Source organism: Tursiops truncatus, chromosome X (genome assembly GCF_011762595.2).
Source record: "Tursiops truncatus isolate mTurTru1 chromosome X, mTurTru1.mat.Y, whole genome shotgun sequence".
Lineage (NCBI taxonomy): Eukaryota > Metazoa > Chordata > Mammalia > Artiodactyla > Delphinidae > Tursiops > Tursiops truncatus.
The window spans coordinates 18450518-18465871 of record NC_047055.1 but is presented as its reverse complement, the minus strand read 5'-3'; the positions used below and the strand labels follow the sequence as shown (position 1 = coordinate 18465871).

Below are 15354 nucleotides of genomic sequence, written 5' to 3'. Positions count from 1 at the left end.
TTTGAGTAGCACTCAGCTAGACCATTTGCTGAGATGCCTCATTCCTAGCCCCAATATCTTGAACTCTAAGTTGGAAATTTTAAGAAGGATACATGTAAAAATAATAAACAATTACATCATATATTCAGGCCACAACTCGGCAAGAAATCAATAAAATAATACTATTATAATTAGGTACATGCACAGATGAAGTAAATCAATGGGACAGTGAATGAGAGGATGATTATATTTAGACAGTGACAGTTTGTATGGCACCTCAAATTTAATCCAGCAAAGTTTTAGGAAAAAGTGGGATTTCCAGAAACTATTCAAGTCAAAGATGGCTGGGATAGGCTGGGGGAAGTTAGGATAAAGTGAAGAGGAAGAGGAAACCTCCAGTAAACACTGTTAACATTATTTACCTGAATGCTTAATTGAAGCTTTCATAGCATCCCAATAAATTGTGGCCATTCCCCCTTTCCTATTCATTCATTACATTCTGAATCACTGTATTGGAAACCCTCCCAAGAAACATAGGACTCTGAGTAATCACCCTAGAGTTGGTTCTGCTCCCTGGTAACTTAAGAGCAAAAGTGGAGTTGAGGGTGTTAGTCAAAAGTTTTATCATATTGTCACTAATGAAGTATTGGCATTAGTAGACAAAATCTACTTGTATTTTAATGACTTAGAAATAACACTCCCAGAAGAATGTACAGCTTTAGTTCAGTAGTAGGATTTAATTGCCTTTTAGGGACCTGATCCCTGAAGTCTCTTCAGTGAAATCATTTCTTTGAAACCAGAATGAATAAACTCAGAAGGTAACAGCAGAGAATGTTTAAGATTCTTCTCTCCTTCTTCTCTTTTTCATGTTTTGGACCATTTGGAGCCCCGGTTTCTAAAATGCTGAACAGAATCAAGATAAAACCCGTTGTAAGAGCAAGTGAAGAACATACACCCTGGCAAGGAGGAAAGAAGCCATAGTTGTTTGTTGGAACAAATCAACATATATGTGTGGAATGGTCAGTCTTGACATGGATCTCCCAGGATGCATCTGTAACTCACTCCCCTTGAAAGACTCCAACACTTCAGTGAGCTAATGATCCCGCACAACTCTTAGAGACCTTGCCATTTTTGTTTGGGGGGCTTTTATGCTATTCAGATGAGAAAAATCAATTTGATTCCCCAAATAATCATTTATTCATTAAGTTCCTGCCATGTGTCAGGAATTGAGACAAGTACTGAAGTTATAGAAATGAAATGCAAATTCTTCTTTCAGAAGGCTCACAGTATAATCTGACCATATTGCCTTATTTTTGTCCTCATTTATTTATTTTCCCCCTTCCAGAAAAGAAAGATAACAAATGTGGCCATATTGTCATGGGTGCTACTTCCCAAATGAGGATTCATTTAAAAATATTATTTAAAATAATAATAGCTTATATATATAGCACAAAAGCCCTATGAGATAGTTACTATAATTTTCCCAATTTTATAGTTGAGGAAACTAAGGTGTAAACAAGCTAAGCAAATGACCAATGTCGCACTGTGAATCAGTAATGGATCCAGGATTCAAACTTTGATCCAGGATCCATGCTCTTAACCAACAGTCTACACTGCCTGATATGAATAATAGAAATTCCTGTCTGTGCGCACTATCTATTCTAGTATATGTTGAACTCCTGGGAGCTTTCTGAAGAGCTCAGAGAACAGGGAAGATACTCCAACCATCCCTTAATTTAAGTATTAAAAGTTAAATGAGTCCTCCTGGGAAGCATGCTCCTACATGGTAAGTGGGACCAGGAAAGCCCTCTTTGGGAAATCTGTGTGAAGAAAAGTACACCCAACATGTTTCCAAAAGATCAAAAGCCTGTGACTATATGTGAGAATCTCCACATATGTCTAGTTAATTTAGGAAGATTCTGGCCTACACAGCGCTAAAACATTGAATTATTCAATAAAAAATATATATGGTTAGTCTAGTGAAATTCTCTAAAATCATGTAAACACATAAATGTGTTCTTTGTTTTTCAGCTATCTATACTGGCATTTGTTTTGAGATTTTTAGGACTATAACATGGTGAATATTGTAAGTCAAAAAAAAAAATAAAGCTTTATGATTTTAAATGTTGCCATTCTAGTGTGAAACTTTAGTACCCCTTGAAAAAGTTTGTGCCCCGAAAATCCCATTCTTGTAATGCTGTTAAGAAACTATGCTTGTGGTGTCACCATTGAATAAAGACTAGATTACCTGACTTCTGCTTCAGTCTCAATCCTATAACTCTACTCCAAGAAGACTTTTTCACTTCAGATTGATTCTGTTTTCTGATTCCAATTCTGGGAGTATACAGAACAAAAAGGAGCCTTTAAATTCTCATTACAGGTAGTCAAGGGCCTCCTTGTAAGATCACTGTCTTTAATAAGTAAAAAAACAACTGTAATTAGAAGTTTAGCAGCACCTAAGTATTTTTTCAGTTTTTTGGCCCTTGGTTCTGATTTCTTTTCAGAACCCCCTTATCCTGTATTAGGTTTTAATGAGGATCTTGTTATAAATTCTTACTCTACTTCCTGAATTACTTGTCCATAAAGGTCTTCTACCTTCTGAGATTTGGAGTTTGTCCTGAGTAGAGAATCCAAAGAGATCACCTACATCATTAGCCTGAATAGTTCTCTCTGCTGCCTAGCTCCTAAGACAAACCTTCCCATCCACAGCCTGTTCTCACCAAGGCCTGACAACTGCCTCATGAGTCTGAAACTATACACTGTAGATGCCCCAAATCCTGATTTGTGATTACAACTTCCTGGAAATTTTACAAACAATCCAGGAAAAGATCTTGACCTTAATAATGAGCTGGTCTGTGATAGTATGCATATCTGATAGAACTAGAACAAAGAAAATAAAATTTTTAATGGATGAAAAAGGGTGAAAACACTTTTCTTTCAGATTCTAGAATAAACCCATTTTCTCTCTTCACTATCACACCTTCCTTCCATGCAAAGGGCAAATTGTAAGGCTAAAAAAGTATCATTTCTGAGCTACAGGGCATTAATAAGACTGACTACTATGAGGAACTTCCCTGGCAGTCCAATGGTTAAGACTTTGTGCTTCCAATGCAGGGGATAGGGGTTCGATCCCTGGTTGGGGAACTAAGATCGCACATGCTATGTGGCACGGCCAAAAAGTAAAAAAAAAAAAAAAAAAAAAGACTGAATACTATGAGATACTAACTGTTTCTCATCATAGGCTTTTTACCATCAAACATTTACTTTCTTCAGCCAGTTCAGAGTAGTTTCAGTCAAATCAATTTCATGACATTGGGTAAGAGAGAAGAACCAAATAACTGGCCTTGATTCATTCAACAAACATATATTGAACCCACATTTTGTGGGTTCACACCAGGTACTGTGTGAGGTAGTGAAAATAAGGTAGTACATAGAACAGTCAGGGCCTCATTCCTCCTAGGGCTATAGTAAGAGAGCAGAAATTAAATAATCACACAAATATATAAATACAAACTGTGATAAGAGCCATACAAGAAAAGTTCTGAGTACTATGAACAATTTTAACAAAGAGATCTGATTTAAATTAGTGGAGTTAGGGAAGGCTTTTGTAATGAAGTTCCTTTTAGGCTGAGGTATTAAGAATGACTAGGAGTTCACCAAGCAAAAACGGTAGGAAGAACATTTCCCCCAGCAAGAACACAATGTGCAAAATCCTGAGGTAGGAACAATCTTAGAGTGCTTCATAAAGATAATATTGCTGAAACAAGGTCAGCATGAGAAGAGACTATGCAAGATAAGGTTAGGGTCAGGTCATTTAGACTCTTGTGGGTCATAGTAAACAGGTTAGATTGCATTCTGATTGTAATTAGAAGTCCTAGAGTGGTATTAAGCATGGGAATGTTTGTAAAAGGCTGCTATGTGTAGAATAGACTATAGAGAGGCAAGAATGGAAGTAGGGAGACCTATTAAGTAGCTTTTGTGTTAGTCCAGATGTGAGACGATGGTGGCTCTTACTAGATAAGTGTTGGCTGTGGGCATAGAGATTTGTAGGTAGATTTGAAATATATTTAGGAGGACAAGCCAATAGTACTTAGTGATTGATTGGATGTGCAGGTTAAGGAAGAAATGAGAGTGAACTGGGCACACATTTTATGCCAAGGATATGAAGAAGCTAAAGATAAACCTCTGGCTAATATCCATAGCAGGAAAGAACAATTAGTAATTCTGTGATTCAGGGATCTGATTACATTTAAGCAGTAAATTAGCACATTTTCTTTTAGGGGGAGTGTTCAAAGCATGCTTCAGGTGGAGTCCAACCTCCCTCATTTTATAGATGAAGGGATTAAGACTCACAATGGATTGTGCTACTTTGCAAATTAATCTTGTGCTGTGTATGAATGCTTCATCTTCCAAAATAGAACATAAACTTACAAACAGCATCACTTGTTTCATAGACATCTCCTCCTGATAGCACCTGATATACTACTGAGGATACAGCAAACACTCAATAAATGTTTCCCAAATTAAAATGATTTCAATTTCTTCTTCCTCAGCAGATAGAACACAATGGATACTCTGATTACAGATAATGCCAGCGAAGTGACAGAGTTCATCCTGGTGGGTTTGTCCAATCATCCAAAAGTCCAGGGTAGCAGTCTACCTGATTACATTGGTGGGTAACAGTCTCATCATTGTTGTGGTTAGAGTAGATAAGCAGCTTCACACCCCTATGTATTTTTTCTTAAGCAACTTGCCCTTCCTTGATATCTGCTACTCTAGCAATTCAGTGCCTTTTTTATTGTTCAATGGTTTAAGAGACTATCTCACCATTTCCTATACTAGCTGTTATGCTCAGATGACCATTGCTCTTTTTCTGGGGATGACAGAGTGCCTCATCCTTGATGTCATGGCTTATGATAGATTTATTGCAATATCCAATCCCCTGTGTCACACCATCATTATGAATGACCAGGTCTGCATACAGTTGGCTGTGGTGACCTGGGCTAGTGCCTTCCTTTTAGCAGTAATACCAATCACTGCAATTCTTGCCAGTTTTTGTGGACACAATATCATCAACCATTTTACCTGTGAGGCACAGGCCCTGTTGAAGCTCATCTGGTCAGACACCCTAGTCAGACTTATTCTGGGTCTGGTCATCGGTATATTGACACTGCCGCTGCACTTCACCTTCATCCTCATCTCCTATACTCGCATTGTGGTGGTTGTGCTGAGGATCCGCTCTGCAGAGGCCAGGCTCAAAACTTTCTCCACCTGCGGATCCCATCTGACTGTGGTCACCATATTTTATGGGACAGCCACCTGCATGTACCTGAAACCTCAGTCAAGGGAGTACCGGGACCAGGGCAAAGTCACCTCTACATTTTACAGTGCTGTAAGCCCTGTGTTGAACTCTCTCATTTATACCTTGAGGAACAAGGATGTGAAAGATGCCCTAAGAAAAATAATTAAGAAGAAACAGTCCTAAAAAGGGCATGAATAGCCCACAGAGGCTCATCTAATCAACAGCTTGACACTGACTTGTAATAATAACAAGGTCCAGATACTAAACAATATTTTAGTAACGTAATTATTTTCAAATGTGTTTTTTTCTATTTCCAACAGGTGTGTGATAAAGAACTTACTCTCACTGAGAAAAACATTAAACATTTACAATGTCATCCATTTAGGTAATAAATTATACAGGACAATCTTGTGGGAGAGCTTATAAAACAAAATAATAATTAGCACATTTGAATCCTGAGCAGCTTGATTTTGTTTTAATAAATGAGAAACATTTCAATATTCTAGATTCTCTTTTATAGATGATAAAGAGCAAACTTGTAAAATGGACAATTCTTAACTCAATACTTTTTGTATGAGGTATATTATGATCCAGGCTTAGAAATGATAGATGTGAGTGGGTAGAGAGAGAAAAATTACTCAACTGCTATATAAGACTTCCACATAGAAAGTCCTCTGCTGAAGCAACGAGCCCTTCAAGACTGTGTACATACTGAGGGCCAGAATTGATGACTCTACGGAACATACAATTGCATGTCTTGATCAGTAGATAGGGCCACATTTTCTCTGCCAATGTACCCTACTTCTGGATAATTGCATGCCACTTCCAAAGTTGTTGACCTCACATAGAGCAAATTTAACTCAGGAGGAACTCCTTAAAAGAAAACAAGCATGTACTGTATCTTTCGATCATAAGAATTATAATGTTCATTTTTTTAAAAACACATTGGGGGAGAAGAAATGAAATACCACCTATAATCCCAGCACTCAATGAGGCTTGCATAGGTGTTAGAATCTGGAAGACATGTATTTAAGTCTGGTACTCACGGTTGTGTGGTGTTTAGTTAGTTAGTTTCCATCTTTAAGCTTCAATTTTCTCATCTGTAAAATGTGGATTATAAGAGTGCCTACCTCACAAACTCGTTTTGAGAATTAAATAGGATAATACACGTTAGCTTCTACCACAATGACTGGCACATGGTGGACACAGAATACCCATCAGTCAAAAAAGAAGAAAACTGTCAATAACTCTCTAACACAAAGCCATTTTTGAGTGTTTGCTTATGCCTATATAAATAATGACTATATCATTTTTAAAATAATCCATGCAAACAGGATAGACTAAAAAATATGTTCCCACTGTGTTCTTAATTTGAATTTATCTTATTAGAAAGGAGATTGAATATGTTTCTCATGTTCATTGGTCATTTGTGTTTCAATAGTTAGGGTCTTTGTTGTTGGTTCAAACTGGCAATGAACCAGTCCAATTTTGGAAACAAAATGCTACACTCAGTAACATATGACTAATAAAAAGCCACAAAATTTGTTTCAACATTGATTGACTCCATCAGTTTTCAGATACATCCTGACAGGCAGATCCCCAGTTTGAGCCATTTTATTTCACTCTGGTAAGCACTCCTGCAATTAATGCCTAATCAGTCAACAACAGAAGCTGTTGTAAATGAAAATGAAAATAATAAAACTGTGTGAATCCCAATACAGAACTCTTTAGAAAGAGAATCTATGGTGTTATGCAAATTTCATTGTAACATTACCATTTTAACCTTGAACAAATTCTTGTGTAAGTTTTATTCCTGGTGTTTCTAAAACTTCTCGCTTAAACTAAAGCACCCCTAAAACTAAAGGGAAGGTACTAATAACTAACTAACAAGACACAGTAAGCAGATAAAGTCAAACACTAGAGGCGGGAAACAAACGTGATTCCTCAAAAGAAAGGAAAAATGGAGTAAAACTGCAAACCTAATACTTATTGGAATTTGATCATTTTCATTAGGGACTAAGAAGAGGTAGAATAGAACAAGCAATGAGATGTGCCTTTTGCTGACAGAAAGAAATTTATTGGGGAGAGGCAGGGACTTTTTTAGCTACAAGAGAAAATTAGACAGGTAAACTAATGTCTTCCCTTTAGATTACCTCAGGAAGAAGTTAGACAGGGTTCTCTCTAAAGAGAGAAATATGTTACATCCAGAAGTAGAGAACAAGCTGCAGGAAGACTTCTGACATGAAGTCAAGACTCTGGATGAAAAAAAAAGACTCTGGATGAATAGAAAGTGTAAGAGATTATAAGAACAATTAATCAGTTAGAGATATGTGTGTACGGTGCCTTTATGTTAAATGTTTATTGTGAGAGCTGTTTTCTTAAAACCTTCCTTGTATTACTAAGTAAACAGGTTAGAATTATAATAAACAGGCAATACTTTGGAACTACCTATGCCTTGGGAAACTTGTTTAAATTTCTTATCTCTGCCAAACAGCACTTTTGGCTTGCAGCTGATAATGGGCAACTCTGCCTTCCTGCACACCACCTCCTCAATAAGGTGTGCCAAAATCACAAGGCGACATCTTAAAAGGTTGAACTGACCCCTTAAAAATCAACAGCACTGAGAAGAGAGCTTCGTGCTGTGTACTGGCAGCAGCAAAGTGAAGAAAATGCACTTGAGAGCCATAGTAACAACTTTTCCTGTGTTTAAAAGAAAGAATTTAAAATTTGAAGAGGCTAAGAATATATCATTGGCTTTTGAGTATGTCAACAACACCAGTACAAAGTAATAAGAAAATAAAATTATCTGCAGAATGACCCTTGAGTTTCTATAGCTCATGAAAGCAGAACTGTGAAGTCTACCATTTTCATCATATGGAAAGGAGCACACAGAAAAGTGTTCATTTATTCCTGCAATAAATGAAGTTTTGTTGAATATGATGTAAATAATATAATATGATATAAAGGAAAGCATACAATATGTACCTTTTTAGCATAATGTTTTCAAGGTTCATCTATGTTGAGTAACGTTTTATGGCTGAATGATATTCCATTGTATTGGATATATCACATTTTGTTTATCTATTCATCAGGTGCTTGTCCCTATGTTTTCAGAAATAATAATCTTCAGGATGTGAATACATATGTCTGCAAAACTAGAGAAATAGGGGAATCCACACCATAGCAATATATAGTTTCCAATTTCTCCACATGCTAGCTAAGTCTTGTTAGTGTACAATTAGATTTTTATAGCCATCTTAGTGGGCTAAAACTAGTATCTCACTGTGATTTTTATTTGCATTTTCTTAATAACTAATGATGTGCATCTTTTCATGTGCTTGTTTTGTGAATCTTCCAACTTTGTTAGTTTTCAAAATTGATTTCGCTACTGTGGGCCCCTTGCATTTCCATATGAATTTTAGGGTTGATGGGCCAATTTCTACCAAATTCCAGCTGGGATTTAGATAGAGATTGGGTTGAACCTATAGATCAATTGGGGGAGTATTGCCCTCTTCCTATTTTCCAATATTAAGTCTTCCTAGTCATGAAAATAGGAAATTTTCCCATTTAGTTAGGTCGTCTTTACTTTCTTTCAACAGTTTTTTGTCGTTTTCATTGGACAAGTCTTGCACTTCTTTTGTTAAATTTATTCCTAAGTATTTTATCCTTTTTCATGTTATGGTAATTGGAATTACTTTCTTAATTTCATTTTTGATCATTCATTGCTAGTTTATAGAAATACCATTGATTCAGTATATTTTTGTTGAAAGAGCTTATTAGTTCTAATAATTTTTTCTGTGGGTTCCTTAGGATTTCCTATATACAAGATAATGACACTTGTGATTAGAGCTAACAGTACTTCTTTTCCAATATGGATGATTTTTTATTTTTATTTTTATTTATTTATTTATTTTTGCCTAATTGCCCTGGCAAAAAATGCAGAACAATGTGGAATAGAAGTGGCAAAAGTAGAAATCCTGGTCTTCTTCCAGGATCTTAGGGGGAAAACTTGCAGTCTTTCACCATTAATTACAATGTCAGTTGTACGGTTTTCATCTATGGCCTTTATCAGGTTGAGTAACATTCCTTCTGTTCCTAGTTGCCCAATGCTTTTAATTTAATTTTTATTTTTTTGGCTGAGTTGGGTCATCATTGCTGCATGCTTGCTTTCTCTAGTTGCAACGAGTGGGGGCTACTCTTCGTTATGGTGCACGGGGTTCTCATTGTGGTGGCTTCTCTTGTTGTGGAGCACGGGCTCTAGGCTCGTGGGCTTCAGTAGTTGTGGCTCGTTGGCTCTAGAGTGCAGGCTCAGTAGTTGTGACACACAGGCTTAGCTGCTCTGCGGCATATGGGATCTTCCTGGACCAGGGCACGAACCTGTGTCACCTGCATTGGCAGGCATATTCCCAACCACTGTGCCACCAGGGAAGTCCCCTCAATGCTTTTTTATTATGAAAAGGTATTAGATTTTGTAAAATTATTTAACTGTATCTGTTTAGATGATGATGTGGCTTTTGTCCTTTAATGAATTAATATAGTGTATTGCATTGATATGTTAAGTCAACCTTGCATTTCTGGGATAAATATCACTTAGTTATGGCAAATAATTCTTTTTATATGATGCTGGATTTGCTTTGCTAGTGTTTAGTTAAGGATTTGGGATCTATATTCAAAAGGGATACTAGTTTGTAGTTTTCTTGTGATGTGTGTCTGGTTTTGGTATAAGGATAATATCAGCCCTATTGAATAACTTGGGAAGTTTTCCCTTCTCTTCTATTTTTGGAAGAGTTTGTGAAGGACTGGTGTCAATTATTCTTCAAATGCTTGGAAGAATTCTCCAGTGAATCTATACTGGTTAGAACTTTTCTTTGCGGAAAGATGTTTGATTATTAATTCAATCACTTTACTTATAATAGGCCTATTTAGATTGTCTATTCCTTCTTGAGGCATTTTGTATTTTTTGGAATTTGTTCATTGAATTTGGCTTATCAAACTTATTGGCATACAATGATTAACAGTATTCCCTTATAATTATTCTCATGTCTCTAAGTTTGGTAGTGATGTCCCAAATTTCATTTTTGATTTTATAAATTTGAGTTTTCTTTCTCTTTTTCTTGGTCAATCAAGCTAAAAGTTTATCATTTTTTTAATCTCTCCAAAGAATAAATGTTTAGTTTTGATGTATTTCTATATGATTTTTCTCTTCTCTATTTATTTCCATTCTAATCTTTATTATTTGTTTCTCAATGCTTGTTTTGAGTTTAGTTTTATCTTCACTTTCTAGTTTCTTTACATAAAAGCTTAGGTTATTGAAATATTTCTCTATAGCTAAAACTTTCTAAGCACTGATTTAACTGTACCTCATGAATTTCGGTATTTTATGTGTTTTCACTCATTTCAAAGAACTTCCTAACTTACCTTTTCATTTCTTTTATGACCTATTGATTACTTAGAGTATTTGTTTAATTTTCATATATTTGGGAATTACTCTAATTCTTGTTTTTAATTTCTAATTTTATTCCATTGTGGTCATAAACATACTTGTATGGTTTAAATTATTTTCCATTTATTGAGAATTATTGCATTTCTTAGTTTTTGATCTATCCTGGAAATGTTTTATGTGCACTTGAGAGGAATGTTAATTCTGTTGATGTCGAGTGGAGTCAACAGAATTGGATAGATCCAGTTGGTTTACAGTGTTGTTAAAGCCTTTTATTTTCTTGTCTTCTGTTTAGTTATTCTATCAATGATTGAAAATGGGGTATGGAAGTCTCTAACTATTATTGTTGAATTGTCTATTTCTCACTTAAATTCTGTCATATTTTACTTTATGTACATTGTGACTCAGTTGTTAGATGCATATGTTGTTAGATGCATATAGCATATAACTATTGTGTCTCCTTGATGGATTGACACTTTAATCATTACAAAATGTTCTCCTTTGTCTGTAGTAACAATGTTTGTCTTAAGGTCTATTATGTCTAATATTAGTTTAGCTCCACCAGCTCTATTTTTGGTGCTGCTTGCATGTTTTCTAAACTTTTATTTTCAATACATTTGTGTCTTTGAATCTAAAGTGAGTTTCTTGTAGATAGTATACAGTTGGATCATGTTTTGATATTTTCTAAATCCCATTGGCCAGTTTCTACCTTTTGGTTGGAGAGTTTAGTCCATTTACATTTAATGTAATTATTGATATGGTAGGATTTAGACCTGCCATTTTGCTTTTACTTTTCCGTATGTCTTATATCTCATTTGTTACTCTATTCCTCCATTATTATTTTCTTTTGTGTTAATATACATTTTCTAGTATTTCATTTTAATTCAATTGTTTCTTTTAATATATATTTTTAGTTATGTACTTAATGGTTGCTTTTGGAATTATAATTAACATCTTAATATATAGCAATCTAGTTTGGATAAATAACACTTGAATTTCAACAGTATACATAAACTTTGTTCTTATATAACTCAGTTCCTTCCCCCCTTATTTGTAATATTGTCATACAAATTATATCTTTATACCTTAGAAGCCAATAAACATAATTTTATAATTATTTCTAAATCTTTGAAAGAGTTTGGGTAGTGGAGAGTCCTGATCTGACTTACATTTTTAAAGAGTAACTCTGACTGTTAAATGAAAAACATGACTTTAATGGGGGCAAGGACAGAAGCTTTGAGACTATGTAGAAGGATATTGCAATAACCCAGGTAAAAGATGATGTTGGCTCAGAACAAGGTGGTAATCAAAGTAGTGAGAAGTGATAGGATTTTGGAAATATTTGAAGGAAGGGTCATCAGAATTCAAAGATGGTGGATCAGGGGTGTGAAGGAAAGAGTTAAGGATGACATAAATGATTATGCTCTAAACAACTAGATATGGGGGATAATAGAGATGGAGGTTATCAGGAAATATTTTGGAGATGGAAAGTGCAAGGAGAGAGCAAGATTTCAGTTTTACACATGTTAATTTTGAGATGTGTATTAAGCAAAAAAGAGACAATATCACTAAACAGTTAAACATATGAATCTGGAGTTCAGAGGAGAGAGGTAAACTAGAAATATAAATATGGAAATTTTCAAAATACAGAGTATATTTAGAGCCATGGTATGAATGAGATTGTCAAGAGAAAGTAGCAGGAGAAGACAAAAATCCAAGAACTCTGACCTGAGGAACTCCAACATTCAGAGGTCATGGAGAAAAAGACCTGCAAAAGATATAGACGTAGAGAGGCCAGTGAGTTGTAAAGCAAATTACAGGGGTGTATTGTCCCAGAAAACAAAAAAACAAAGGTTCTCAAGAGGGAGAGAATGACCAACTCTTTCAAATGCTGCAGATAGACCAAGATGAGAACAGATAATGAACCAGAAAACTGGCATTTTCTATGAAGTGAAATCAAGATAGATATCACTTTCCATTTAATAAACTGGTTACTGAGAGGAGAAGTGATTGTTCCCATGGTTACACAAACCCCTCCCCAGAAATTGATATATATTATAGAAAGAACAACAGATAACTGTATGACATATTCAGTTTCACTTGTAAATGTATCAGCACAATTCAGCCTGTGATATGTCATGCAAATTTTTTTTTCTCTTTTGAACATTTTTTAAAAGAGAACAAATTTGGAGTCTGGTAATGGCAGAGTGGCTTGTTTTGGACCAACTGTCTCACAGATTAAAAAAAATCTGGAGAGAATATTACACATGAACTATTTGGAAGCATAATCTGCAGAGTATTCAAACTGTCAAAAGAACACAATCACACTAGGTGCAATCCATATTTATATGGCTTTTACTCTGAAGACATTACCCAGGAAATTTGGTGTGAGGTAGCTAAAGCACAAGCAGAAATCTCAAATCATATTGGCTTGGGGTACCAGAGGATGGATTTGGGGCTTTCCAGAGCGGCTAAAATTTGAATGAAGAAGTCCCAAAAAGAGGAGCATCACACAAAGGTGAGCCCCAATTTTTATGTACTAACTCCCATTAAATACATAGATGACCTTTGAATTGCACATGTACAGAAAAAAAATAAGAAAACAAAAAGCAACAGAAATATGGCAGAAAATTGGAACAGAGATTTTAGCCATTGCTCACCATAAGGGCAACAGAGTTTGGAGGCGGAATTCAATAAAGTTACAGGATCTTCATAAATATCTTAGGCTTTCTATAGAAACTTCCAAAAGAGTATGCCTCAGGAATAAAGACTATGTCCAAGGATTTAACCTAAGACTAAGGGTAAAACTGAATCAGACTCACTAACAAAGTATTAAGTGAAGGCTCTAAAAGTTCAAGATGATCTGGCTATAATTTAACTGTCAGCTAGAAAATAAATCAAAATATCTTTAGGAAGAAGATAAGAGAATCAAAAATCTCTTAAAATATCATCAGTGTTATCCATTATACAATCAAATATTACTAAAAGTGTGAATAAAGAGAAAAATGTAACACAAAGTTGTAAGAAATAAGTAAATAGGAATAGATACCATAATGACTCAGATGTTGAATAAGCAAAGAAGGATTATTAAAAGCTGTCAAAATTTGTTCAAAGACTTAAAAGAAAAGGTGGTCAAGATAACTGGGCAAATTGGCATCCCAAGGCAAAAACTAAAACAATGAAAAAGAATCAAATGGAAATTCTAGGACTGAAAAGTATACTCTTTGAAATGAAAAATCAATGGCTTGGAGCTGGTAAAAAAAATGGTTAACAAAGTTGGAGACAGAGTGATACAAATTATCCCATCTGGGAAAAAAGTAAAGATAAAGAAAATATTTAGAACATTATCAACCATGTTGACTGAACACATTTATAAAACACTGCATGCAATAATTTCAGAAAAAACATACTTTGAGGTATACACAGAATTTTAAGATAGATCAGTGCTGGACCATAAAATGTCTTAATAAATTTCACATATTTAAATCTAACAGGATTTCTTTTTTGGCCATAATGAAAATTAGTTAGAAATCAACAATAATAGAATATCTGAGAAACTCCCACATTTTTGGAATTTAAACAGCACATGACTGAGTAACCCATGGATTAAGGGAAAAATCACAGAAAAATTATAGAATACTTCAAACTAAGTGAACATGAAGACAGAACATAAAAATTCATGAGATGGAGCAAAAGTAGTGCTTTGGGGGACATTTATAACTTCAAATGTTTATATTATAAAGAAGAAAGATATAAAATCAATTATCTATAATTTACTGTAAGAAGTTAGCCAGATAGACTTAATTGATATTTATGGGATATTCCATCCATAAGCAGAAGAATACACTTTCTTCTCAAGTGAACATGGAACATTCTCTAGGATAGATCACATCTTGGGCCACAAATCAAGCCTTGGAAAATTTAAGAAAACTGAAATCATATCAACCATCTTTTCCAACCACAACACTATGAGATTAGAAATCAAATACAGGGAAAAAAAACCTAAAAAAACACAAACACACGGAGGATAAACAATATGTTACTAAATAACCAATGGATCACTGAAGAAATCAAAGGGGAAATCAAAAAATACCTAGAAACAAATGACAACAAAACCATGAAGATCCAAAGCCCATGGGACAAAGCAAAAGAAGTTCTAAGAGGATAGTTTAGAGCAATACAATCTTACCTCATGAAACAACAAAAGTCTCAAACTACCTAACCTTACACCTAAAGCAACTAGAGGAAGAAAAACAAACAAAATCCAAAGTTAGTAGAAGGAAAGAAATCATAAAAATCAGATCAGAAATAGAAACAAAGAAAACAATAGCAAAGATCAATGAAACTGAAAGCTTGTTCTTTGAGAAGATAAACAAAATACATAAAACTTTAGCCACACTCATCAAGAAAAAAAGGGAGAAGACTCAAGTCCATAAAATTAGAAATGAAAAAGGAGAAGTTACAACAGACACCAGAGAAATACAAAGGATCAGAGGAGAATACTACAAGCAATTATATGCCAATAAAATGGACAACCTAGACTAAATGGACAAATTCTTAGAAACCTAAACCTTCCAACACTGAACAAGGAAGAAACAGAAAATATGAACAGACAAATCACAAGTAATGAAAT

General features: G+C 34.9%; 1 protein-coding gene and 1 long non-coding RNA gene across 2 annotated transcripts in view; one reads left to right on the top strand and one right to left on the bottom strand.

Annotated features, from left to right (window-relative positions):
- Positions 1-15354, bottom strand: part of LOC141277554 (uncharacterized) — a 304528-nt gene that overhangs the window by 212825 nt on the left and 76349 nt on the right. The gene's annotated exons all lie outside the window — the stretch shown is intronic.
- On the top strand, positions 4546-5464 carry LOC101320771 (olfactory receptor 13H1-like). Its single transcript, XM_019918987.1, is given in 2 exon segments — positions 4546-4625; positions 4627-5464. Coding segments are annotated over 2 exon segments (918 nt in total).